This window comes from Scyliorhinus torazame, chromosome 10, assembly GCF_047496885.1.
Source record: "Scyliorhinus torazame isolate Kashiwa2021f chromosome 10, sScyTor2.1, whole genome shotgun sequence".
NCBI classification, from domain to species: domain Eukaryota; kingdom Metazoa; phylum Chordata; class Chondrichthyes; order Carcharhiniformes; family Scyliorhinidae; genus Scyliorhinus; species Scyliorhinus torazame.
The window spans coordinates 100,680,208-100,707,312 of record NC_092716.1 but is presented as its reverse complement, the minus strand read 5'-3'; the positions used below and the strand labels follow the sequence as shown (position 1 = coordinate 100,707,312).

The 27,105-nt window shown below is 46.6% G+C and overlaps 1 protein-coding gene across 1 annotated transcript in view; it reads right to left on the bottom strand.

Annotated features, from left to right (window-relative positions):
* The window catches only part of LOC140430803 (matrix metalloproteinase-15-like), a 199,952-nt gene that overhangs the window by 69,625 nt on the left and 103,222 nt on the right, over positions 1–27,105 (bottom strand). The window contains exons 3-7 of the mRNA XM_072518505.1: positions 20,390–20,512; positions 19,845–20,152; positions 16,990–17,151; positions 15,345–15,565; positions 14,577–14,715 (exon numbers count right to left, since the gene is read on the bottom strand). Coding sequence (XP_072374606.1) covers positions 14,577–14,715; positions 15,345–15,565; positions 16,990–17,151; positions 19,845–20,152; positions 20,390–20,512 — 953 coding nt within the window. The remainder of the gene's footprint in view (positions 1–14,576; positions 14,716–15,344; positions 15,566–16,989; positions 17,152–19,844; positions 20,153–20,389; positions 20,513–27,105) is intronic.

Here is a 27,105-nt window from a genome sequence, read left to right as displayed (position 1 = left end):
TCCTGGATCTTTACCTCGTGGGCCTTCTGGGTCATTCCTAGTCCTTCAATCGCCGACAGCATAGGCGCCAGCATCTCTTTCCGCAACTCCTCGAAACAGCGCTTAATGAACTCTTGCAGCTCCGGCCCGCATTCCACTTTATCCCCGGCCGCCGCCATTTTGTTTTTCTTCCCTCGCTTCTTCCGCTGCTCCAACGCCGCTTTTTTGGCCGTTTCGCTTCTAGTCCGGTCCATAAACGGTGAAGGGGGACCTCACTCTTCCCTTCCCACACGGAACGTCTTCAAAAAATTCCCGTTGGGGCTCCTCTAGAGCCCGAAAGTCCGTGATCGCGGGAGCTGACGAATTGTGCGGCTTAGCGGACCGGAAGTCCTCCACAAACATTCTCACCCTCAATGACAGTGGAGCCCAGCTTGTCAATGTAAAAGGCATCGCTGAAGCATTTGGAACCAATTTCAGCCAGAATGGCAAAATGGATGGTCCATTTCTGCCTCCTCCTGAGGGCCGCTAGCATTACAACTGTCTGTCTTCAGCTAATTTAGTTCACTCTACATGATGTCAAGAAAATGTTGAAGATGTTCGATACAGCTATGGGCCATGACAATAGTATTGGAGACTAGTGCTCCAGATCTAGCCACGCTCCTAGCCAAATGATTCCAATACAGCTACAACACTGGTATCTACCTGACAATGTGGAAAATTGCCCATATATGTGCTCATTCCATTCTCAATCATCAGCAAAGTGATGGAAGGTATCATCGATAGTGCTGTCAAGCAACACTTACTCGTCTGCTGACCGATGCTCAGTTTGGGTTCTGCCAAAGCCACTCAGCTCCAGACGTCAATACAACCTAGGTCCAAACATGAACAAAGCAGCTGAATTCAAGAGCTGAAGTGAGAGTTACTGTCCTTGACATCAGGCAGCATTTGATCAAGTGTGACATCAAGGAGTCTGAGCAAAATTGATGGGAAAATGGGAGTTAGTGGGACAACTCTATACTGGTTTTAATAATGCCTCGTATTATACATAGCGAGATGATTGTGGTTGTTTAAAGCCAATTTTTTCAGCCCCAGGCCAAATATACAGGAATTCATCCAGGCACTATCCTAGGCCCAATCAGCTGCTTCGTCAATGACATCAGGTCGAACATCAGGTCAGACTCGGGGATGGTCTTCGATGATTCCACAGTGTTCAGTACTATTCACAACTTCTCAGATAGCGAAGCACTCTGAGCCCAGATGCAGCAAGACCTCGACAACATTCGGGCTTGGGCTGATAAGTGGAAAGTAACATTTATGGCACAAAAGTGCCAGGCAATGTCTATCTCCAACAAAAGATAATGTAACCATCTCACCTTGATGTTCAACGGCACCCACCATAAGCATCCTGGAGTCACCATTACCTGGAACCTTAATTGCACCAGTCATATAAATACTGTGGCTACAAGAGCAGGTCAGAGGCTGGAATTCTGCAGCGGATAACTCATCTCCTTAATTCCCAAAGCCTGTCCATCATCTACAAGGTAGAATGCAGGAGTGTGATGGATTCCCTCCACTTGCCTGGGTAATTGCAGCTCTGCTGGAGAAACATGACATCGTCCAAGAAAAAGTTGCCCATTTGATCAGAATCCCATCCACCACCTTAAGCATTCACTCCCTCCATCACCTGTGCCATCTACAAAAGGCGCTGTAGGAAATATTCAAGCCTCTTTGGACAGCAAATTCAAACCCATGATCTCTGCCACTTAGAAGAACATGGGCAGCAGGTGTTTATAAAGACCACCAACTGCAAGTTCCCCTCCGAATCACACACTATTCTGATTTGCAACAATATCACCGTTCCTTCATTGCCATTGGGTCAAAATCCTAGAATTTCCTCCCAAACATCTGGGTGAACCAACATCACTTGCACTGCAGCAGTTCAAGGTCGCTCAACAACACCTTCTCAATGGCAATTAGGGATGAGCAATAAATGCGAGCTTTGTCAGCAATGCTCACATTGCACAAATGAATAAAAAGAAAGATAATGAAGCACGGATGTGGGTTTCCCCATCAAGCAGGCTAAGGTGGGTGTAGAGTCAGGCAATGTTACAAGGCGGAACTTGACAGTCTTGATTTTGGAGCAGATATATGGTTGGAAGTTCATATCAGGTTCAAATAGGACACAAAAGACCTTGAGTAGCTTGGTACAGCTCAGGCAGTGATCAAGGAGAGAGATAGAGCCAGTGGCTAGGATTATGGCAGAGATATAAGACAATGGCATCTGTCCATAAGACCATAAGACATAGGAGCGGAAGTAAGGCCATTCGGCCCATCGAGTCCACTCCGCCATTCAATCATGGCTGATTTCAACTCCATTTACCCGCCCTCTCTCCATAGCCCTTAATTCCTCGAGAAATCAAGAATTTATCAACTTCTGTCTTAAAGACACTCAACCTCCCGGCCTCCACCGCCCTCTGTGGCAATGAATTCCACAGACCCACCACTCTCTGGCGGAAGAAATTTCTCCTTATCTCTGTTCTAAAGTGACTCCCTTTTATTCTAAGGCTGTGCCCCCGGGTCCTAGTCTCCCCTGCTAATGGAAACAACTTCCCTACATCCACCCTATCTAAGCCATTCATTATCTTGTAAGTTTCTATTAGATCTCCCCTCAACCTCCTAAACTCCAATGAATATAATCCCAGGATCCTCAGACGTTCATCGTATGTTAGGCCTACCATTCCTGGGATCATCCGTGTGAATCTCCGCTGGACCCGCTCCAGTGCCAGTATGTCCTTCCTGAGGTGTGGGGCCCAAAATTGCTCACAGTATTCTAAATGGGGCCTAACTAATGCTTTACAAAGCTTCAGAAGTACATCCCTGCTTTTATATTCCAAGCCTCTTGAGATGAATGACAACATTGCATTTGCTTTCTTAATTACGGACTCAACCTGCAAGTTTACCTTTAGAGAATCCTGGACTAGGACTCCCAAGTCCCTTTGCACTTCAGCATTATGAATTTTGTCACCGTTTAGAAAATAGTCCATGCCTCTATTCTTTTTTCCAAAGTGCAAGACCTCGCACTTGCCCACGTTGAATTTCATCAGCCTCCCCACCTCCTCCATACTACCTGCCCCTCCACCTATCTTTGTATCATCGGCAAACTTAGCCAGAATGCCCCCAGTCCCGTCATCTAGATCGTTAATATATAAAGAGAACAGCTGTGGCCCCAACACTGAACCCTGCGGGACACCACTCGTCACCGGTTGCCATTCCAAAAAAGAACCTTTATTCCCAACTCTCTGCCTTCTGCCTGACAGCCAGTCGTCAATCCATGTTAGTACCTTGCCTCGAATACCATGGGCCCTTATTTTACTCAGCAGTCTCACGTGAGGCACCTTATCAAAGGCCTTTTGGAAGTCAAGATAGATAACATCCATTGGCTCTCCTTGGTCTAACCTATTTGTTATCTCTTCAAAGAACTCTAACAGGTTTGTCAGGCACGACCTCCCCTTACTAAATCCATGCTGACTTGTCCTAATCTGACCCTGCACTTCCAGGAATTTAGAAATCTCATCCTTAACAATGGATTCTAGAATCTTGCCAACAACCGAGGTTAGGCTAATGGGCCTATAATTTTCCATCTTTTTCCTTGTTCCCCTCTTGAACAGGGGGGTTACAACAGCGATTTTCCAATCCTCTGGGACTTTGGAAAGATCATAACTAACGCCTCCACTATTTCTTCAGCTATCTCCTTCAGAACTCTAGGATGTAGTCCATCTGGGCCCGGAGATTTATCAATTTTTAGACCTCTTAGTTTCTCTAGCACTTTCTCCTTTGTGATGGCTACCATATTCAACTGTGCCCCCTGACTCTCCGGAATTGGTGGGATATTACTCATGTCTTCTACTGGGAAGACTGACGCAAAGTACTTATTTAGTTCCTCAGCTATTTCCTTGTCTCCCATCACAAAATTACCAGCGTCATTTTGGAGCGGCCCAATGTCAACTTTTGCCTCCCGTTTGTTTTTAATGTATTTAAAGAAACTTTTACTATCATTCCTAATGTTACTGGCTAGCCTACCTTCATATTTGATCCTCTCTTTCCTTATTTCTCTCTTTGTTATCCTCTGTTTGTTTTTGTAGCCTTCCCAATCTTCTGACTTCCCACTACTCTTTGCCACATTATAGGCTTTCTCTTTTGCTTTGATGCATTCCCTAACTTCCTTTGTCAGCCATGGCTGCCTAATCCCCCCTCTGATAACCTTTCTTTTCTTTGGGATGAACTTCTGCACTGTGTCCTCAATTACTCCCAGAAACTCCTGCCATTGCTGTTCTACTGTCTTTCCCACTAGGCTCTGCTCCCAGTCGATTTTCGTCAGTTCCTCCCTCATGCCCCTGTAGTTACCTTTATTTAACTGTAACACCTTTACATCTGATTCTACCTTCTTTCTTTCAAATTGGAGATTGAATTCTATGATATTATGATCACTGCCTCCTAAGTGCTCCCTTACTTTAAGATCTTTAATCAAGTCTGGCTCATTACATAACACTAAGTCCAGAATGGCCTGTTCCCTCGTGGGCTCCATCACAAGCTGTTCCAAAAAGCCCTCCTGTAAACATTCAATGAATTCCCTTTCCTTGGGTCCACTGGCAGCATTATTTACCCAGTCCACCTGCATATTGAAGTCCCCCATGATCACTGTGACCTTGCCTTTCTGACATGCACTTTCTAGTTTGTGGTGCATTTTGTGCCCCCGGTCCTGACCACTGTTAGGAGGCCTGTACATAACTCCCATTATGTTTTTTTTGCCTTTGTGGTTCCTCAACTCTACCCACACAGACTCCACATCATCTGACCCTATGTCATTTCGTGCTATTGATTTAATTTAATTTCATTCCTTTTTTTTTTTACAAATATTTTATTGAAAATTTTTGGTCAACCAACACAGTACATTGTGCATCCTTTACACAATATTATAACAACACAAATAACAATGACCTATTTTATAAACAAAAACAAAAAAATGAATAAATAATAAATAACAAAAATGAAAACTAACCCTAATTGGCAACTGCCTTATCACAAGTAACACTCTCCAAAAATATAATTTAACAGTCCAATATATAATTATCTGCAGCAACGACCTATACATATTATACAGTATATATTAACAACCCTGAGAGTCCTTCTGGTTCCTCCTCCCACTCCCCCCCCCCCGATCCTGGGCTGCTGCTGCTGCCTTCTTTTTTCCATTCCATCTATCTTTCTGCGAGGTATTCGACGAACGGTTGCCACCGCCTGGTGAACCCTTGAGCCGACCCCCTTAGAACGAACTTAATCCGCTCTAGCTTTATAAACCCTGCCATGTCATTTATCCAGGTCTCCACCCCCGGGAGCTTGGCTTATTTCCACATTAACAATATCCTGCGCCGGGCTACTAGGGACACAAAGGCCAAAACATCGGCCTCTCTCGCCTCCTGCACTCCCGGCTCTTGTGCAACCCCAAATATAGCCAACCCCCAGCTTGGTTCGACCCGGACCCCCACTACTTTTGAAAGCACCTTTGTCACCCCCATCCAAAACCCCTGTAGTGCCGGGCATGACCAAAACATATGGGTATGATTCGCTGGGCTTCTCGAGCACCTCGCACACCTATCCTCCACCCCAAAAAATTTACTGAGCCGTGCTCCAGTCATATGCGCCCTGTGTAATACCTTAAACTGAATCAGGCTTAGCCTGGCACACGAGGACGACGAGTTTACCCTGCTTAGGGCATCTGCCCACAGCCCCTCCTCGATCTCCTCCCCCCAGCTCTTCTTCCCATTTCCCTTTTAGTTCTTCTACCATAGTCTCCCCTTCGTCCCTCATTTCCCTATATATATCTGACACCTTACCATCCCCCACCCATGACTTTGAGATCACTCTGTCCTGCACCTCTTGGGTCGGGAGCTACGGGAATTCCCTCACCTGTTGCCTCGCAAAAGCCCTCAGTTGCATATACCTGAATGCATTCCCTTGGGGCAACCCATATTTCTCGGTCAGCGCTCCCAGACTCGCGAACTTCCCATCCACAAACAGATCTTTCAGTTGCGTTATTCCTGCTCTTTGCCACATTCCATATCCCCCATCCATTCCCCCCGGGGCAAACCTATGGTTGTTTCTTATCGGGGACCCCCCCAAGGCTCCAGTCTTTCCCCTATGCCGTCTCCACTGTCCCCAAATCTTCAGTGTAGCCACCACCACCGGGCTTGTGGTGTAGTTCCTCGGTGAGAACGGCAATGGGGCTGTCACCATAGCCTGTAGGCTAGTCCCCCTACAGGACGCCCTCACTAATCTCTTCCACGCCGCTCCCTCCTCCTCTCCCATCCACTTACTCACCATTGAAATATTAGCGGCCCAATAATACTCACTTAGGCTCGGTAGTGCCAGCCCCCCCCATCCCTGCTACGCTGTAAGAATCCCTTCCTCACTCTCGGGGTCTTCCCGGCCCACACAAAACCCATGATGCTCTTTTCAATCCTTTTAAAAAAAGCCTTCGTGATCACCACCGGGAGGCACTGAAACACAAAGAGGAATCTCGGGAGGACCACCATCTTAACCGCCTGCACCCTCCCTGCCAGTGACAGGGATACCATATCCCATCTCTTGAAATCCTCCTCCATTTGTTCCATCAACCGCGTTAAATTTAACCTATGCAATGTGCCCCAATTCTTGGCTATCTGGATCCCCAGGTAACGAAAGTCCCTTGTTACCTTTCTCAACGGTAGGTCCTCTATTTCTCTACTCTGCTCCCCTGGATGCACCACAAACAACTCACTTTTCCCCATGTTCAATTTATACCCTGAAAAATCCCCAAACTCCCCAAGTATCCGCATTATTTCTGGCATCCCCTCCGCCGGGTCTGCCACGTATAGTAGCAAATCGTCCGCATACAAAGATACCCGGTGTTCTTCTCCTCCTCTAAGTACTCCCCTCCACTTCTTGGAACCCCTCAACGCTATCGCCAGGGGCTCAATCGCCAGTGCAAACAATAATGGGGACAGAGGGCATCCCTGCTATGTCCCTCTATGGAGTCGAAAATATGCAGATCCCCGTCCATTCGTGACCACGCTCGCCATCGGGGCCCTATACAACAGCTGCACCCATCTAACATACCCCTCTCCAAAACCAAATCTCCTCAACACCTCCCACAAATAATCCCACTCCACTCTATCAAATGCTTTCTCGGCATCCATCGCCACTACTATCTCCGTTTCCCCCTCTGGTGGGGCCATCATCATTACCCCTAACAGCCTCCGTATATTCGTGTTCAGCTGTCTCCCCTTCACAAACCCAGTTTGGTCCTCGTGGACCACCCCCGGGACACATTCCTCTATTCTCATTGCCATTACCTTGGCCAGGATCTTGGCATCTACATTTAGGAGGGAAATAGGTCTATAGGACCCGCAATGTAGCGGGTCCTTTTCCTTCTTTAAGAGAAGCGATATCGTTGCTTCAGACATAGTCGGGGGCAGTTGTCCCCTTTCCTTTGCCTCATTAAAGGTCCTCGTCAATACCGGGGCGAGCAAGTCCACATATTTTCTATAGAATTCGACTGGGAATCCATCCGGTCCCGGGGCCTTTCCCGCCTGCATGCTCCTAATTCCTTTCACCACTTCTTCTACTTCGATCTGTGCTCCCAGTCCCACCCTTTCCTGCTCTTCCACCTTGGGAAATTCCAGCCGATCCAAAAAGCCCATCATTCTCTCCCTCCCATCCGGGGGTTGCGCTTCATATAATTTTTTATAAAATGTCTTGAACACTCCATTCACTCTCTCCGCTCCCCGCTCCATCTCTCCTTCCTCATCCCTCACTCCCCCTATTTCCCTCGCTGCTCCCCTTTTCCTCAATTGGTGTGCCAGCAACCTGCTCGCCTTCTCCCCATATTCGTACTGTACACCCTGTGCCTTCCTCCATTGTGCCTCTGCAGTGCCCGTAGTCAGCAAGTCAAATTCTACATGTAGCCTTTGCCTTTCCCTGTACAGTCCCTCCTCCGGTGCTTCCGCATATTGTCTGTCCACCCTCAAAAGTTCTTGCAGCAAACGCTCCCGTTCCTTACTCTCCTGCTTCCCTTTATGTGCCCTTATTGATATCAGCTCCCCTCTAACCACCACCTTCAACGCCTCCCAGACCACTCCCACCTGGACCTCCCCATTATCATTGAGTTCCAAGTACTTTTCAATGCACCCCCTCACCCTTAGACACACACCCTCATCTGCCATTAGTCCCATGTCCATTCTCTAGGGTGGGCGCCCTCCTGTTTCCTCCCCTATCTCCAAGTCTACCCAGTGTGGAGCGTGATCCGAAATGGCTATAGCCATATACTCCGTTCCCCTCACCTTCGGGATCAACGCCCTTCCCAGCACAAAAAAGTCTATTCGCGAGTAGACTTTATGGACATAGGAGAAAAAAGAGAACTCCTTACTCCTAGGTCTGCTAAATCTCCACGGGTCTACACCTCCCCTCTGCACCATAAAATCTTTAAGTACCTTGGCTGCTGCCGGCCTCCTTCCAGTCCTGGACTTCGACCTATCCAGCCCTGGTTCCAACACCGTATTAAAATCTCCCCCCATTATCAGCTTTCCCATCTCTAGGTCCGGATTGCATCCTAGCATCAGCCTCATAAAATTGGCATCATCCCAGTTCGGGGCATATACGTTTACCAAAACCACCGTCTCCCCCTGTAGTTTGCCACTCACCATCACGTATCTGCCCCCGTTATCCGCCACTATAGTCTTTGCCTCGAACATTACCCGCTTTCCCACTAATATAGCCACCCCCCTGTTTTTCGCATCTAGCCCCGAATGGAACACCTGCCCCACCCATCCTTTGCGTAGCCTAACCTGGTCTATCAGTTTCAGGTGCGTTTCCTGTAACATAACCACATCTGCCTTAAGTTTCTTAAGGTGTGCGAGTACCCGTGCCCTCTTTATCGGCCCGTTCAGCCCTCTCACGTTCTACGTGATCAGCCGGGTTGGGGGGCTTCCTACCCCCCCCCCCCCTTGTCGATTAGCCATCCCCTTTTTCCAGCTCCTCACCCGGTTCCCACGCAGCTGTATCTCCCCCAGGCGGTGCCCCCCCGCCCATCCCCTCCCATACCAGCTCCCCCCTCTCCCCAGCAGCAGCAGCCCAGTAATTCCCCCCTCCCACCCCCCCCCCCCGCTAGATCCCCCGCTAGCGTAATTACTCCCCCCCATGTTGCTCCCAGAAGTCAGCAAACTCTGGCCGACCTCGGCTTCCCCCCGTGACCTCGGCTCGCACCGTGCGACGCCCCCTCCTTCCTGCTTCTCTATTCCCGCCATGATTATCATAGCGAGGGAACCAAGCCCGCGCTTCTCCCTTGGCCCCACCCCCAATGGCCAACGCCCCATCTCCTCCACCTCCCCCATCACCACCTGTGGAAGAGAGAAAAGTTACCACATCGCAGGATTAGTACATAAAACTCCTCTTTCCCCCCTTTTTAACCCCCCTCTTCGCTCCCCACATTCGCCCCACCACTTTGTTCAAACGTTCTTTTTAATAACCCGCTCATTCCAGTTTTTCTTCCACAATAAAAGTCCACGCTTCATCCGCCGTCTCAAAGTAGTGGTGCCTCCCTCGATATGTGACCCACAGTCTTGCCGGTTGCAGCATTCCAAATTTTATCTTCTTTTTATGAAGCACCGCCTTGGCCCGATTAAAGCTCGCCCTCCTTCTCGCCACCTCCGCACTCCAGTCTTGATAAACGCGGATCACCGCGTTCTCCCATTTACTGCTCCGAGTTTTCTTTGCCCATCTAAGGACCATTTCTCTATCCTTAAAACGGAGGAATCTCACCACTATGGCTCTGGGAATTTCTCCTGCTCTCCGTCCTCGCGCCATCACTCGGTATGCTCCCTCCACCTCCAACGGACCCGCCGGGGCCTCCGCTCCCATTAACGAGTGCAGCATCGTGCTCACATATGCCCCGACGTCCGCTCCCTCCGCACCTTCAGGAAGACCAAGAATCCTCAGGTTGTTCCTCCTTGCGTTGTTCTCCAGTGCCTCCAACCTTTCCACACATCGTTTCTGATGTGCCTCATGCGTCTCCGTCTTCACCACCAGGCCCTGTATGTCGTCCTCATTCTCGGCTGCCTTTGCCTTCACGACCCGAAGCTCCCGCTCCTGGGTCTTTTGCTCCTCCTTTAGCCCTTCGATCGCCTGTAGTATCGGGGCCAACAGCTCTTTCTTCATTTCCTTTTTGAGCTCTTCCACACAGCATTTCAAGAACTCTTGTTGTTCAGGGCCCCATGTTAAACTGCCACCTTCCGACGCCATCTTGGTTTTTGCTTGCCTTCCTTGCCACTGTTCTAAAGGATCCACTGCAATCCGGCCACTTTCTCCTCCTTTTTTCATCCGTATCCAGGGGGGATTCCCTTCTGGTTTACCGCAGTGTTTTTAGCCGTCAAAATTGCCGTTGGGGCTCCTATCAAGAGCCCAAAAGTCCGTTTCACCGGGAGCTGCCGAAACGTGCGACTCAGCTGGTCATCGCCGCACCCGGAAGCCCCCGATTTAATTTCATTCCTAATTAACAAGGCAACCCCGCCCCCTCTGCCCACCTCCCTGTCTTTTCGATAGGTTGTGAATCCCTGGATGTTTAAATGCCAGTCCTGAACCCCCTGCAACCATGTCTCTGTGATGCCTACCACATCATACCTGCCAGTCACAATCTGGGCCGCAAGCTCATCTACCTTGTTCCGTACACTGCGCGCATTTAAATATAGCACCTTTAATTCTCTATTGACCGTCCCTTTTTGTTTTCTTAGTGTGGTGGACCTTGGTTTACTGAGCCTTTCCATACACTGTGTCATATTTTGTGGGATGGGGACTATCATAACCTCTCCTGAGTTTTGTCTTTTCGTGCTTTTTTGTATTCCTAAGCAGCTACGCTTCCCACTGATTACTTCACCTCTTGGTTCCCTGACTTTCCCTTCCCCCCAATCTTTAGTTTAAAGTCCTATTGACCACCCTATTTATTCTTTTTGCCAGAACACTGGTCCCAGCTCGGTTCAGGTGGAGGCCATCCCAACGGTATAGGTCCCCCCTGTCCCAAAACTGATGCCAGTGTCCCATGAAAAGGAACCCCTCTTTCCCACACCACTCTTTCAGCCACGTGTTAACTTCCCTTATTCTTGCCTCCCTATGCCAATTTGCACGTGGCTCGGGCAGTAATCCGGAGATTATGACCCTTGAGGACCTGTTTTTTTAATTTGAATCCTAGCTCTTTATAATCTCTAAACAGGTCCTCTTTCCTAGACTTGCCTATGTTGTTGGTACCGACATGGACCACAACAACTGGATCCTCCCCCTCCCTCTCCAGTATCCTTTCAAGCCGGTCAGAGATGTCCCGCACCCTAGCACCGGGCAGGCAACATACCATGCGGGACTCTTTATCCTGCTCACAAAGGATACTATCTATCCCCCTGATAATAGAATCCCCTACAACTACAACTTGCCTATTTACTCCCTCCCCTTGAATGGCCTGCTGAACCATGGTGCCTTGGTCAGCTGACTCATCCTTCCTGCAGCCCTGTTCGCCATCCACACAGGGAGCAAGTGCCTCATACCTGTTGGAAAGAGTCAAGGGCTGAGGCTCCTGAGTTCCTGACTGCTGGTTCCCTTTACCTGCCTGACTTGCAGTCACACCCTGCTGTCCCTGGCCACTGGCAGGATTTAAACTACTTACTCTGACAGGTGTGACTGCCTCCTGAAACACAGTGTCCAGGTAAGTCTCCCCCTGCCGGATGTGCCTCAGTGTTTGAAGCTCAGACTCCAGCTCATCAACTCTGAGCCGGAGCTCTTCGAGCAGCCAACACTTACTGCAGATGTGGTCGCTGCAGCTCGCAATGGGATCTGCTAACTCCCACATCAAGCAGCTCAAGCACATCACCTGATCAGCCATCACTAATTAATTAATAAGTTTAATTTAAGTTTATGAGTTTAGCTGTGTTTTTTTTTAAATTTGGGGCAGATTTGCTACCAACCACTCAGATCACAGCTTCCCTCTGACGTCACTTTTCGGAAACAAACTGGAAAACAGGAAGTTTCCGTTAGGTTTTTATACTCACAGAGACTGCTCCTCCTCCTCCCAATACTTAATCAGAAAATACTTTGCTCAAGCTGCATAAAGCAGCATGAGAAATCAGAGAGTGGAGGGGTTGTCTGATTATTCACGTGCTGGAGGTGCATGCCTGAGTTCAGTTGGAGGCTCACCCAATGACATAACAGGTCCCAAATGCCAGCTTATCACAGAAAACAGTGTGCTGTAGTGGCTACTCAGCAACTACAACCAGATCTGAAGAACAAAGAGAAATGTCCAGGTAGGCCTCCCCTGCTCTGAGCTTCCCTTATCTTCCATGTTACATATTAACCACTGTTGCTACCCTCTCTCCATCCCTTACGTCTAGTGAATGGTCTCTGAGCTGGAATGGGATTTTTGACTTGTCTTAAGGAATAAAGGGAAAGTGGCAGGCAACGAAACAGATTGTCTCAAACTTTGTGTCAATGAAATTCAGGAACTCTTTGCACTTTCTGTTCGAAGAGAAGGTGAGAGAGGCAAGCGAGAGGGATTTAAGGAAGCAGTTGGAAAATAGGAGGATTCTAGGGATTAGCTTCCATTATTATCCCACAGTAGTTCAGATTTTCACAGAGACCGCTGAGGTTCATTGGCATATGCCAGGTTTAAACCAGGTTTGGCCATGGTGACCAAAACAGTGACAGGGGTAGGAGACAATGAAGGCATTTTCTGGGAATGGCATCTTTTGAAAATAGCGCTAAGGCAGTGTTGAACTAATCAATAGCTGTAAAAATTTTAATCCAAAGATGACTTCCAAGTGGGGGAATTGAATTGCATGGGCAACCTGAAAGTCAATTGGATAATATAAATTTATGCCTCTGCCCCTCAGAGCATCAGTACCGCACAGTCATACTTCCAATGTCAATAAATCAACCTGCTGCACCTTTTTGCAATATCACCCTTTTTCATTTCCAGAATTCAAACCACCCTGACACTTCTTGAAATGACCCCAAATTGTCACAGCTTGAGCAATAAATAAATACTGTCAATCCTGCAGATTATCAATACCATACTGCCCTCACTCCAAAGCAATTAATTCATCCTGATATTTCTCAAAAGCAATTAACCTAACGCACAACAGGAATCACTCCTGTGCCAACAACGTTTCCTGAGTAATAAATCTCCACTGAATTAAATCTGGAGGATTAAACATTATCTACCATACCACCATGGAATTGAATCCAGCTTTACAGATCTGCACAGTAATAAACCTTTCCTACAATACCTCTAGAGTAATAAGCACACCATTTTAATTCATTGGACAGAGTGCGCTCCCCACCCATCTTCATTTTGAAGCCTGAATCACATTTGTATGGATCGGTAGGGTGCTGGAACTTGCTTGTTGAGGAGAGTGGGAACTCGACCACTCTGCATAGGGGCGGGGGACACCGGGAACTATAGATGGGCTGAATACTTCTATTTCTGCTCCCCCTAGCATCATAAAACTAAAATATAAAAATGATCTTGAGCTGATTGAGTGGCCTCTTTGAGGACTGCCGGATAGGCTGCTCCATTCTGATGTAATTTGGCATAGCATGTGCTTTGCACACTCCCAACTACTTGTATCATAAAAAGTGGCCTATTGCCTGAAACAGTCCAGTGCACCATATGTGCTAAAAGTACTAACTTTGAGAAATATATGCAAATAAATTACATACTGTCACTGAATGTGCAGAGTCTGCACGCTCTCCCCTTGTCTGTGTGGGTTTCCTCCAGGTGCTCCGGTTTCCTCCCACAGTCCAAAGACATGCAGGTTAGGTGGATTAGCGATAATAAATTGCCCTTAGTGACCAAAAAAGGTTAGGAGGGGTTATTGGGTTACGGGGATAGGGTGGAAGTGAGGGCTTAAGTGGGTCGGTGCAGACTCAATGGACCGAAAGGCCTCCGTCTGCACTTTCTATCAGTAGATTTCCTGTGATACCAGTTCCTAGCTCTGCTACTGCTCAAATTAAACCATCAAATTTATATTTCAGTGCAGTTTTATAGCAGTTACATCAACATTATATTCAAGTACAAGCTGCTTGCATGCACATTTATCTTCAGGTTGTTATTTTTTTAGTACTAGCGCTTCCTTCAAAAGCAGCTACAAACTAGTAAGACAGTTACAGCAAATTCATTGTCAATTAGGACTTTAGTCACTCAGCCAATGGCTGGTGAAGACTTTTGGCCACTTGTGTGGCTTTTGTTCCATCGCTTCTTGTCTATGCTGCCGAACCATTGGAGGTGCTACAAGAACACCTGCTTTTATGGAGTGCATGGCCTGGAACAACAGCAGCGCCTTGTACTTACATTGGTTTGACACTGATGGCAGCACAACTGAAAGCAATAACCTCTTAATAAAAATAGGATATTAATGTGTACAACAAAAGATGGTGGCCCAAAAAAGGCAATAATGTGTCAGCCTCATTCTCCTTTCCATTGTGGATATAATCAACCTGAATTCATTAGCAGATCCTGTCCTTACCTTTGAAAAACACAAATTTTCCATCATGCCGTTCATACGCTGCATCAATATTGGCTGGCAGTCCTCTCCAAAAATGGCCAATCGGCATTGGGTAGTTGTCCAGTACTCGGTTATTTCGAACCCTCCAGAACCAGAGTCCCTATTTGGACAGAAAAGCAAATTCAGGCCACGCAGACAGTGAATTATGGATCTACACAAGCTCAAAATCCCTCACTAATATGTAATTCTTATATTATTCTTTATAAGTCTGTCTGATTATCAAAACTGAAAGCCTAAAAGTTACAGCAGAATTTATGTACTACAATTGGTCAGTGTGTGGCGATCCTATGGGTCAGTACACTTTTGGTTAGTAATATCATCCTTTTGGATGCTTTGCAATAATAAGTGATCCAGCAGCAATGATGATATTACAAACCCAACATGTACTGCTGCAGGCACGTACTGGTGTTATTACAGAGGACTGTGGGTTTGGGTAGAAAAAGGAAAACTCAACCCTGTTTTGGTTTCTACATCTCTGGTGCATTGTTAAGGGATACAGTTAGAATGACTCAACTTTGTTTTTTCATCAGTTATTAAGAACAGTGACAGAAAAGCCTTTGAAACACAAATTAAATGTACTGTTTAAAAACTCTCCATTGCTAAAACTGTTTCAGGTTACTTGACATTCTCTACATGTTCGATCTTTAGTTGATAATAATGTTGCTACACAGATCTATTGAGGAACACCTTACTGATGATTAAATAACAAAACCCAGTAACTCAACTTGCCTTAAATACAAACATTTCTCCTCGCAACATAGCCATACAATCAAAATTGCCATCACATATATTAGGACCATATTGGGTAGGTCCATCTGTAGTATTGGGATTGTCTGAATCAGGGTCCCTGGGAGCTGGCTTTCTCTCCGTAGGCATTTTAGGTTTCTTTGGCCTCCGTGGTGTCACAGTTGGCAGTGGATTTGTGGGTTTGGGTTTGCTATCTGGTGGACCTAGAAACAAAGCAATGACCAATCAGAAAAATGCAGCAGTCAACACTTGGATGGAAGAAGAGAGAAGACTGAGGAAGATGCATAAGTAACCAAACTCACAGAGGATGAGGCAGATGTCTATTTATTATATGAAAGAGAATCAACCTGATATGTTAATTCTCCACTTATGCTGCCTGGGTGATTCTGTTTTTATTTCAGATTTCTAGCATCTGGTTTTGATGTATTATTTGTACCAGATTTCTTGGGGGTTAATGGTTAAACAGATGTTATGCTGTGGCAATCAGCCATAAAGAGCACCAAAATCCCAAGTTCAATCGCTGCTCTGTGCTGAGCTGGGTAATCTCATTTTGGGTGAGAGCACTGCAATTGGCCTCTGTGCCTTCAAACCAGAAGGGTGAAAGAACAGAAAATAACCAAGGTTACTGCGTCTGAATGCTATCTATAGATTCCTGGTGGAAAAATGCCAAGGTATAAATATAATAATAATCTTCATTTTTGGCACAAGTAGGCTTACATTACCACTGCAATGATGTTACTGTGAAAATCCCCGAGTTGCCACACTCCAGCGCCTGTTCGGGTACACTGAGGGAGAATTCAGAATGTCCAATTCACCTAACAAGCACGTCTTTCGGGACTTGTGGGAGAAAACCAGAGCACCCAGAGGAAACCCATGCAGACATGGGGAGGACGTGCAGGCTCTACACAGATAGTGACCCAAGCCAGGAATCGAACCTGGGACCCTGACGCTGTGAAGCAGCAATGCTAACCACTGTGCTACTGTGGGGTCAGTGTTGGTACTGATGCCCACCACATATGGATAGCAATCATTTGGATGGGACCACAAAGCTGTCAGCCAGCAACCATGGAACCACATTTCAGAATGAGCCAAGCTTTCAGAAAATTAATATGACACCTGAAATGAAATGAAATGAAAATCGCTTATTGTCACAAGTAGGCTTCAAATGAAGTTACTGTGAAAAGCCCCTATTTGCCACATTCCGGCGCCTGTTCGGGGAGGCTGTGACAGAATTTAATAATAATAATTGCTTATTGTCACAGTAGGCTTCAATGAAGTTACTGTGAAAAGCCCCTAGTCGCCACATTCCGGTGAATCTAAAGTCATGGCTCAATGAAAATATAAACCAAACACAAACTAGAACCACTCATGTCTAATCCCTATATTCATCCTTGCTGTATACTGTATTAGGAATGTGTCCTAAGACTGTAACTACTCCTGTCAACACTCTTCTTGGCCTGTAATATATTATAATTGGGTGGTGCTACAATATACAGTTGGGCATTAGAGTTATCTTATACATTCTGTGAAATACGTTTGGTACATGAATAGAGCTTGGAATTACAAATGAATTTCACCTCAAAATATAAAAATGGAGAATGAATAAAATGATATCCCTCAAGCCCACCATAAATCTGCTGGATCCCCCTAAGGTCATCTTCTGGAAGCTCAAATTTCTCTGTTTCCATCCACTGGTAAAAAGGGGCCATGATAGCACTTGGATTGTTAGAATGTTCTAGGCCCAGAGCATGGCCCAGCTCATGTATTGCTACCAGGAACAGGTCATTCCCTGTGGACAAAAACAATAGATCAGAACCAAAATTAGTTAAATTGCAATATAGTAATCTAAACCAGTGTAAAATATACCTTTCACCTCACATCAGGTAGAGGTACATGGCTAAAGGATAGAAGGCAGAGTAAACCAAAGATTACCATGCTACGATACTGATTAGCACTGCATCAATTATGGCATTGCAATCAACATACTTTATACTTCAAAGGCTCAGCTAGATCACATTGGCCTCCCTTGAATGCCCAACAAAATAAACATAGGGCTGTTTATTCAAACAATTGCCAGTCTGCAGGAGAATTGGGATAATGTTAAATACACTCAAGAAGTAGCCATTTGTCAAAGATAATTCATTTATCTCCCTCTCACAAACCTCTTCAAATGAATTTAATCAATGCTGCATAAACTTTATAATACTCTTTGATAAAATCACTCTTGTTTGAAAGGATGAGGTCAAAGCAGGCAGTGACTGTCATCTGAATGAAAGTGGTTAGACGTTAAATTAATGCCTGGTTTTGTGAGGGCCACGAAGAATCCAGCACGAGTTTTAAGGATACAAAGTAATAACATTTATTTACAATAACATATATATATATAACAGCAGCAACTTCCCTTGCTGCACACTCCTTCCTGCTGGTTCCTAAACTGACCAGCTTTATTTATACTAGGTTTCTCCGCCTCCCTCATTGGGGAAGCTCATACTCCCACAGGATTGTGGGATTGTCATTAGTCCCCAGCCAATGGTAAGTAGGCAAATTATAACACCTGGCAACACAAGATCTTTTATGCATTAGTTACCGCATGTACTTATTTTGAGTTAAGGTAATTATCCTCTAGATATAGTTATATATTTCTGATGTGGGTGTTAATTTTTGTTTTCTCATTAAACTTCATCAATTAACACAAAACATGTTTGATTTAGTTTTATTGCCTCTCAAGAATGAACATGTCACCTCAGCAAGTCACAACCAAAGGCAACCTTAAAAATGAATTATAATCTTTCTGCCAGAGTTCAGGATGTTGAAATTAGGCATCTCAAATCCTGTCACAAGCAATAGTGCAATGGGAGTCCATAGCGGAGAGGTGAGTTGTCTGTTTTCACCTATGGTAAGTTCCTATTCCCAACTGTGATGGGAAATATCTGAGCAGATGCTCGTGAGCTATCTGTGAAGTAGTATATTGTCAGACATGTGCCTGGAAATGTCTGGGTCAGACATCAAGACTCTTAATGCATGAGTAACTATTTTAGCAGTTAGCCCAGGGTTACAGCCATCAGTGTTCTCCAGGGCTGACCCTATGTGGTACCCTATCAGGCCTAGTTTTGAGTCCGATTAAAATTGAATATCCTAAATCCAAGAATTGGACACTTTAGATTAAACTACAGTCAGCTCCAGCAAATGGCCTGCTGGGAACTCGGACTTGGCCAAGATCGAATATACAAACTCAGACAGGCTGCCTGGGCATGTCTGGATCTGCCCTGTCAATCGACCATCAAGAGATGGTGCACCTTATTCATACGCACCAATGTATTGTCCACAGCCTAGATTGAGCTGGACTCTAAGGCACCCAGAGTTTCTGCTGTTACATTATATGGGAACAGTTTATGTGCAGACCACACCACCATAGTTGGATATCTGGGGCAGGCTCAGGTATCCTGTCAAACAGTCATCAACCAGACCATTGTGTGCTGAGACCCTCTCTTTTGGGACTCTTTGGTAGAAAGCCAGGGGAAATAGCAAAAGGGCGCAAAGAGAGGGGGTATAAAAAAAGGCACATCAGCAGCAAAAAAACCAAGCAGAGGCAATTGAGACATCTGAGAAGGATGGAAGGAAGAAGCTGCCAGCGAGTCTCATCTTTGTGACGACGGACCAAAGGGACTCAAGAATAGAACCCATAGTTCAATCAAGCCAACTTGTGGGTAGTATAACCAAATCCTGGGGCTGGGTTTTCTCACCGCGCCCGCTGCAAGAACGCCACAGGTGAGCCGCGTACAATGGAGAACTCCATTGACCTCGGGTGGGATTCTCCGGCTGCCGGGCGAACGCGGCCGGAGGATCCCCCTCTTGGGTATTTCTAGTATTATATATTTGGGGTTAATTTATGGGTTAATTGTGTGTTTAATATAGATTGTTGAATTTATATTTGTATTTGTCCTTTGTTCTCCTTGCTATTAAAAACACCTAGGTAAAACCTTTTGAGTAAGTAAACTGGTCAAAAGTATCTGAATAGGCCAGATACAACACCTGCCAGAGTAAATGGATCCTGCCCGCGTCAAAAGCAAGTTTTCTTTTAATTTAGCAGCTTACCATACACCTCAAGGCAATAAAACAAACCAGCGTTGACAACCTCAGGTTAGAATGAAGTAGAGGGTGATAAGGGATACAAGGAAGTTGTTGGATTGGTCTTGTTAATGATGGACACTGATAGAGGGCCACATAGATTGCAGGTGCAAGAGGTTGCCCATGAATATGGGTTAGAGAATCTATATTGAAGGTATGATTTTGAGAGGACACGAAGGGCATTTAATTCAGAGGAGAAAGGGCTGCAGGAGTTAACCTTGAGATTGAAATCATTGAGGTTCAGTGTCATTCAGGGCAGAAGCTCAGGACAGGAAGGATTATATAAATTTAAGCTGGTTTACTGTTCACTCTTCCCTTTCCTGTCTGATAGAGAAACAAAAAAAACACTCTTACCCTGAAGGTCAAGGTTTTCCAGTGTCCAAGGCTCATCTGAATCAAAATGCGTGTCTCCACCCATTCCAGGGCCAGGGAAGTAGGCATGAGCCAGGAAGCCACCCTCACCATCAAATGGGGAACTGTCTCCATGGAAACCAGAGGCAAAGAAGACCATGATATCTGCATTCTTTCTGCGGCCATATCGAATATCGGAATAAGGAATCTCCTCAAAGATTAATGGTGTCGCTTTCTGCCAGATTGCAAAAGCCTTCCGGATGGCCTGGTGTGACTTATATTCTCCCACTTTGGGTGTATAATTCTGGATACTGCATGAAGAAATTGCAATGGCATTAACTAGGGACCTTAAATCTTAGCATAAGTTTTGGAGAAAGAAACTGCTCATAATTCCAACTTAATAATGTGATGCCTCTTACTCAGATGAAGCACATAAGATTTTAGAAAGGGTTGATCATATAGACACCCGCACAGACGCAGCAGTACACAATCACAGAGAGTGCTATAAGATTTGAATGAGGTTTTAAGGTTTGATCTGAGTTCCTTACCTGAATGTGATACGTTCCCGGTTCCATTTTTGTCCTGTGAGGGCATACCGCTTGCGTCGCAGATTCGTCTTGATTTCTGTACCAAAGTTGTCAAGAACACCACAGCGAGGTTTCTTCATCCACCTGGTAGAGGTTAATGAACAAAAAGTTTAAGTAAAACCTACGTTCTGTCCTCATTATCAACAATGCTGCTTATTTACTCAAGCCACCCAGAACACATTTTCCTTTGCTAACTGCAGAGTCTGATTTGGGTTTTCTCACAATGACAAAATTAAAGCTTTCTAATATAACTGACAGCAGCTGGATTTTCTGATAGTTGATGCTTAAATACATTGGATTGGGTATCCCTTTGGGCTACCTCTTCAATGGTCTGAATTCACCACTGGAGAGGGTAGGGTTGGGATATCTTTGGGATGACTTTTTTTCCTGGATTGAGGCTCATAAAGCATAACGAGTGGTTTTCCGACAGGATCCCTCCTCAAAGAGGGAACCCACATTTGCATGGTACAAAAGCTAGTGATACATATGGGATACATGTTACAGCATGTATAAGATAAATGACATTAAAAGGAGCTGAATAGCCTGGGGAATCTTTCAAGACAGTGTGCACATGACCCAAAGGATCGCTGACAGTTTTAATGGGCACAGTAAGAAGTCTTACAACCCAGGTTAAAGTCCAAAAGGTTTGTTTGGAATCACTAGCTTTCGGAGAGCAGCTCCTTCATCAGGTGAGTGTTAGTTTTAATGGGGCCTAAATAGAGGAGAATAATTGCATTACTAAGCCTTTTCCCTCCAATAATCTCAAGCACAAGTTGGCTGGTGCTGACCCAGAGCCTGTTGTTTCACTGGTATTTAAATGTAGTAAAACAGGCAAGGATTACTTCTGGCTGATAGTAGTGGTAGGGTGGGGTGGTTGAATGGGAAGAAGTGGAGAAAAACAAGTGACTGTGCTGACAGAGATTGGAAAACAGTGATAAGTCTTTCTGCCCAACTTCCCTAATATTTTGCCATGAATAGTGCCTGATACAGCTGACTAATTTATCATACAACGTGCCACTTTTAAAATTCATTCACAAGGTTTGGGTGTCGTTGGCTAGGTAGCATTTAATGCCCATCCCTAATTGCCTTTCAGAATACTGACCGAGCTCAACAGATCCATTTAATGATTAGCACGCTATCCTTGCAACTTAAGAGCTGAGATAAGGGTGGTGGGAGAGAGAGCATACGTACGTGTGTGCCTGAGGCTGGGAACAGAAAGCAATTTACATGGTAACTAGGCTATGGTATGTTTTGACCTGGGCGTCCTAAATGTTAAGTTTGAGTGCATGATATTGAAAAATGTTGCATTCCTCGATGACATTCCTTGCCTTAATGAGCTCATTAATTCACCTAATATTTAAAGTCTAAAATAAAAAAATCATAAGATATCCAGATACAGATGAAACCAACATTATAAACAGTATAAGAATCAGTAACATATATTACTCATAATAATGTAGCAATTATTGCAACGTCTGTAGATATTTATATTAGTTGTGCAAGGTCAAAGCAGGAATTTCAACATAAAGTGACTCAGACAAAACATTTGTGACACAGCAGACTTGGAGAACTTGGAGACTTGAAGCTGCCAAAAAAATTCTACAATAGTTAATCACCAGGATGGCATGGTGGCACAGTGGCTAACACTGCTGCCTCACAGCACCAGGGACCAGGATTTAATTCCAGCCTTGGGTGTCTGTCTGACTGGAGCTTGCACGTTCTCCTTGTGTCTGCGTGGATTTCCTCCAGGTTCTCCAATTTTCTCACACAATCCAAAGATGTGCACCTTAGTTGGATTGGCCATGCTAAGTTGCCCCTTAGTGTCCAAAATGTGCTGCTTAGGTGGATTGGCCATGATCCATGCACGTATGGTTACATGGATAGGGCGGGAGTGGACCTAGGTAGAGTGCTCTTTTAGAGGGTCCGTGGAGACTCGATAGGCCGAATGACCTCCTTCTATACTGTAGAGCTCCTATGGATTCTATGGACAAGTCCAGAAGCTTTTCTAGGTCTATCTTTTCCTGTGTAGCAATTAGCCCATTGTGATATTTCACACGAGTACTCTTACCATAACAACACAATGTGTCATGAAAACTGCATGTTTCAGCCACCATCCATTGTAATTGGTCTGCAGTAAATGTAATCCACATCAACTGAGCAAACCCCCGTAAGGCTGTTCAGCAATTCTAGCCCATTCATTTCACTTAGTTGCTATTGGAATAGGGAGCATCTTCAATAAATAAAATATAACACCCAATCTTGTCATAGCAGCAACATATATCTTACAAAAACAGCAGCAAAGGTAGATGACATTGATTTTGCCATAGTAACATAGAGATGGAACAGGAAATACTGAATGCAATGAAGAAATTGAAAATTCAGTAAATCTGGCTCCAAAATGTTATTTATGTAATTGAGAGGGTTCAAAAACTGGCAAGAATGATTACAAGATATAAAGCTCTAACTCACAAGGAATGGCCAGCAGAATTTTAATATTCTGTGAGGAAACCTACATTGTTGGATACTCTGTGGGTTTCTTGGGTGGGAGCCAAGAACCACAATTCCCAGGTGTTCAGGTGCAAGAAGAGAGAAAGGCAGGGGACACGCCACACATGTTCGATCGGCAGATGCCCTTTGATAGCCAGTCGGAGAGAGTGCAAAAACCCAACAATGCGACCAGGGTTTTGTGGCATGAAAGAGAGCTGAAGAGGTTGCAGAAGGTCATTAGCTCCATGCAAGCCCAGGACCTGCTCACAGGAGCTGCGAGTTGAGGCTCAGGGAAGCCCAAGAACAATGGTGCTGTGCTCAGAGTAGCTAGAGAACTGGCAATGTGCTGGTGAGTAGATGCTGGGGTTCAGCCTTGTGTATCCAGTGGGACACAATCTCAGGAGGAGATTGAACAACTGAGAGGCAAGCAGTGTTTGGGGTTTGGAGTAGCTGTTGAGGGAAATCAGAATCTATTTCCTCAAAAGAGGGGCGAGAATCCTTCATGAGGAAGACAGAGTTCAAAGGATTTTTGTGACACACAGTGGTTACTGATGCTTGGGTAGGTTTCTGCAGAATTCATGACACCTGTCTTGGGTGTATCTACCCTTTAATATATAGTTTGTGGTGTGTTGACCACAGTTTGCCTGTTAGTTCATCTTTACGTCATGATAATTTTATATCTCAGAGTATAAGATAGATAGAATTCTGTGACCATGGAACCAAGCTAGGGTGTACGATGGTCAAACGACCTTGGCAGACCTTGCAAGAAGCTGCACTTCATGCAAATTATCAAAAAACATACAGGCAAGACTCTGGGCGATTGCTCTTTCCTCAATACCCCTTTCCACATGGACATGTGCATGTACATCCACTATGAGACTGCTTGCTTTGTTGACTCGTGTACAGTATAATTTCTTTTGTTTGTTTAAAACTGTGGAATCTTGTATCTTTATTCTCTTTGTAATATTTGGGATTTCAAATTTTGTCTACCTTAAACAAACGTCCCTAAACAAATTGTTCTAATAATTTACTTATTTTTTTTAAAAAAATAATTTTTATTCAAATTTTCACAAAATATCAACAACAAAATACAGAAAGAAAAAAAAAATAACCTCCCCCCGTATACAAAAATAATAAATTAACAGCCTTCATCAACACAAAAGCAAATATACATGCCCACTCAAGAAAAACAAACCAACCCCTCCTCCCCCCCCGCCCCCCACCCCCGGGTTGCTGCTGCTGCTGACCATCTTCTAACGTTCTGCCAGGAATTCCAGGAACGGTTGCCACCACCTGAAGAACCCTTGCACCGATCCCCTCAAGGCAAATTTCACCCTCTCCAATTTAATAAACCCCGCCATATCGTTGATCCAGCATTCCACGCTTGGGGGCCTCGCATCCTTCCACTGAAGAAGAATCCTTCGCCGGGCTACCAGGTACGTAAAGGCCAGAATACCGGCCTCTTTCGCTTCCTGCACTCCCAGCTCCTCTGCCACCCCAAATATTGCGAGCCCCCAGCCCAGCTTGACCCTGGAACCTACCACCCTCGACACCGTCCTCGCTACACGCTTCCAAAAGCCCTCCACCGCTGGGCACGCCCAGAACATGTGGGTGTGGTTTGCTGGGCTCCCTGAGCATCTAACACACCTGTCCTCGCACCCAAAGAACCGTCTTATCCTTGCCCCGGCCATGTGAGCCCTATGCAGCACCTTAAATTATATGAGGCTGACCCTCACGCAAGAGGAGGAAGAGTTCACTCTCTCCAGGGCATCCGCCCATGTCCCCTCGTCAATCTTCTCACCAAGCTCCTCCTCCCACTTACCCTTTAGTTCCTCCACCGAGGCCTCCTCCTCCTCCTGCATCACCTGATACATTGCCGAGATCCTCCGCTCTCCAACCCACACCCCCGACAGCACCCTGTCCTGGACCCTGCGAGGCGGCAACAGTGGGAACTCCACCACCTGCCGCCGAAAAAACGCCCTTACCTGCATTTATCTGAAGGTGATTCGCGAGGGGAGCCCGAACTTCTCCTCCAGCTCACCCAGGCTCGCGAACTTCCCGTCCACAAACAGGTCCCGCATCCTTCTAATACCTGCCCTGTGCCAGCTCAGGAACCCTCCGTCCATCCTCCCCGGGACAAACCGGTGGTTCCCCCGAATCGGGGACAACACCGCGGCCCCCACCTCCCCCTGTGACGTCTCCATGGCCCCAAATTTTGAGGGTAGCCGCTACCACAACGTATAACTCGTTGGAGGAAGCGGCAGCGGCGCCATCACCAGCGCCTCCAGGCTCGTGCCCACACAGGACGCCATCTCCAGCCTCTTCCATGCCGCCCCATCACCCTCCATCACCCACTTATGCACCATCGCCATGTTAGGCAGCGCCAACCCCCCCCCCCCCCCCCCCCCCCCCCGCCGCCCCTGTACTGCTCCAGGAACACCCTTCTCACCCTCGGGGTCTTCTGCACCCACATAAACCCCATAATGCTCCTATTAACCCGCCTGAAGAAGGCCTTAGGGATCAGGGTGGGGAGGCACTGGAACAGGAACAAAAGTCTCGGGAGCACCGTCATTTTAACTGACTGCACCCTACCCGCCAGGGAGAGTGGCAGCATGTCCCACCTCTTAAACTCCTCCACCTTTTGCTCCACCAGTCTCGTGAAGTTAAACTTATGCAGGGCCCCCCAACTCCTAGCCACCTGGACCCCCAGGTACCTGAAACTCCTCTCCGCCCTTTTTAGTGGGAGCTCACCAATCCCCCTCTCCTGGTCCCCTGGGTGAACAACGAACAACTTGCTCTTCCCCATATTGAGCTTATACCCCAAGAAATCCCCAAACTCCCTGAGAATCCTCATCAGCTCAGGCAATCCCCCCCACCTGGTCCGCCACATACAACAGAAAATCGTCCGCATAGAGCGACACCCGATGTTCCTCCCACTCCGCACCATTCCACTCCAATTCCTCGACTCCCTCAATGCCATGGCCAGGGATCAATCGCCAGCGCAAAGAGCAGGGGGGACAGGGGACACCCCTGCCTTGTCCCCTGGTGTAACCGAAAATACTCTGACTTCCTTCTGTTCGTGGCCACACTCGCCACCGGGGCCTCATACAGCAACATAACCCACCTGACAAACCCCTCCCCAAACCCGAACCTTTTCAGCACCTCCCATAGGTACCCCCACTCCACCTTCTCCGCATCCATCGCCGCCACTATCTCTGCCTCCCCTTCCACCGCCAGCATCATTATAACATTCAAGAGCCTCCGTAAATTCGTATTCAACTGTCTCTCTTTCACAAACCCCGTCTGATCCTCGTGAATGACCTGCGGCACACAGTCCTCTATCCTCGTGGCTAAAATCTTCGCCAACAACTTTGCATCTACATTTAGGAGTGAGATCGGCCTGTATGACCCACATTGTAGGGGATCCTTGTCCCGCTTCAGGATCAAGGAGATCAGCTCCCGAGACATCGTCGCGGGCAAAGCCCCTCCTTCCCTTGCCTCGTTAAAGGTCCTTACCAACAGAGGTCCCAGCAGGTCCGCATACTTCTTATAAAATTCGACCGGGAACCCAACTAGCCCCGGTGCCTTCCCCGCCTGCATGCTTCCTATCCCTTTGACCAACTCCTCCAACCCAACCAATGCCCCCAGCCCCGTCACATGCCCCTCCTCCATCCTCGGGAATCTCAACCAGTCCAGAAAGCGACCCATCCCTCTCTCCTCCAGTGGGGGCTCGGACCGATACAGTTCCTCGTAGAAGTCCCTGAAGACCCCATTGATACCCACCCCACTTCGTACCATGCTCCCTCCCCCATCCTTAACTCTCCCGATCTCCTTAGCTGCCTCTCGCTTCCGAAGCTGGTGCGTCAGCATCCGACTCGCCTTTTCTCCAAATTCATATACCGCCTTCTGCGCCTTCCTCCACTGCGCCTCCGCCTTCCTGGTGGTCAACAGATCGAATTCGGCCTGGAGGCTGCGCCGCTCCCCAAGCAATCCATCCTCTGGGACCTCCGCGTACCTCCTGTCCACCCTCACCATCTCCCCCACCAGCCTCTCCCTCTTCTCCCTCCTCTCCTTATGGGCCCGAATGGAGATCAGCTCTCCCCTGACCACCGTCTTCAGTGCCTCCCAGACCACTCCCACTTGGACCTCCCCATTGTCATTAGCCTCCAGGTACCTCTCTATGCACCCTC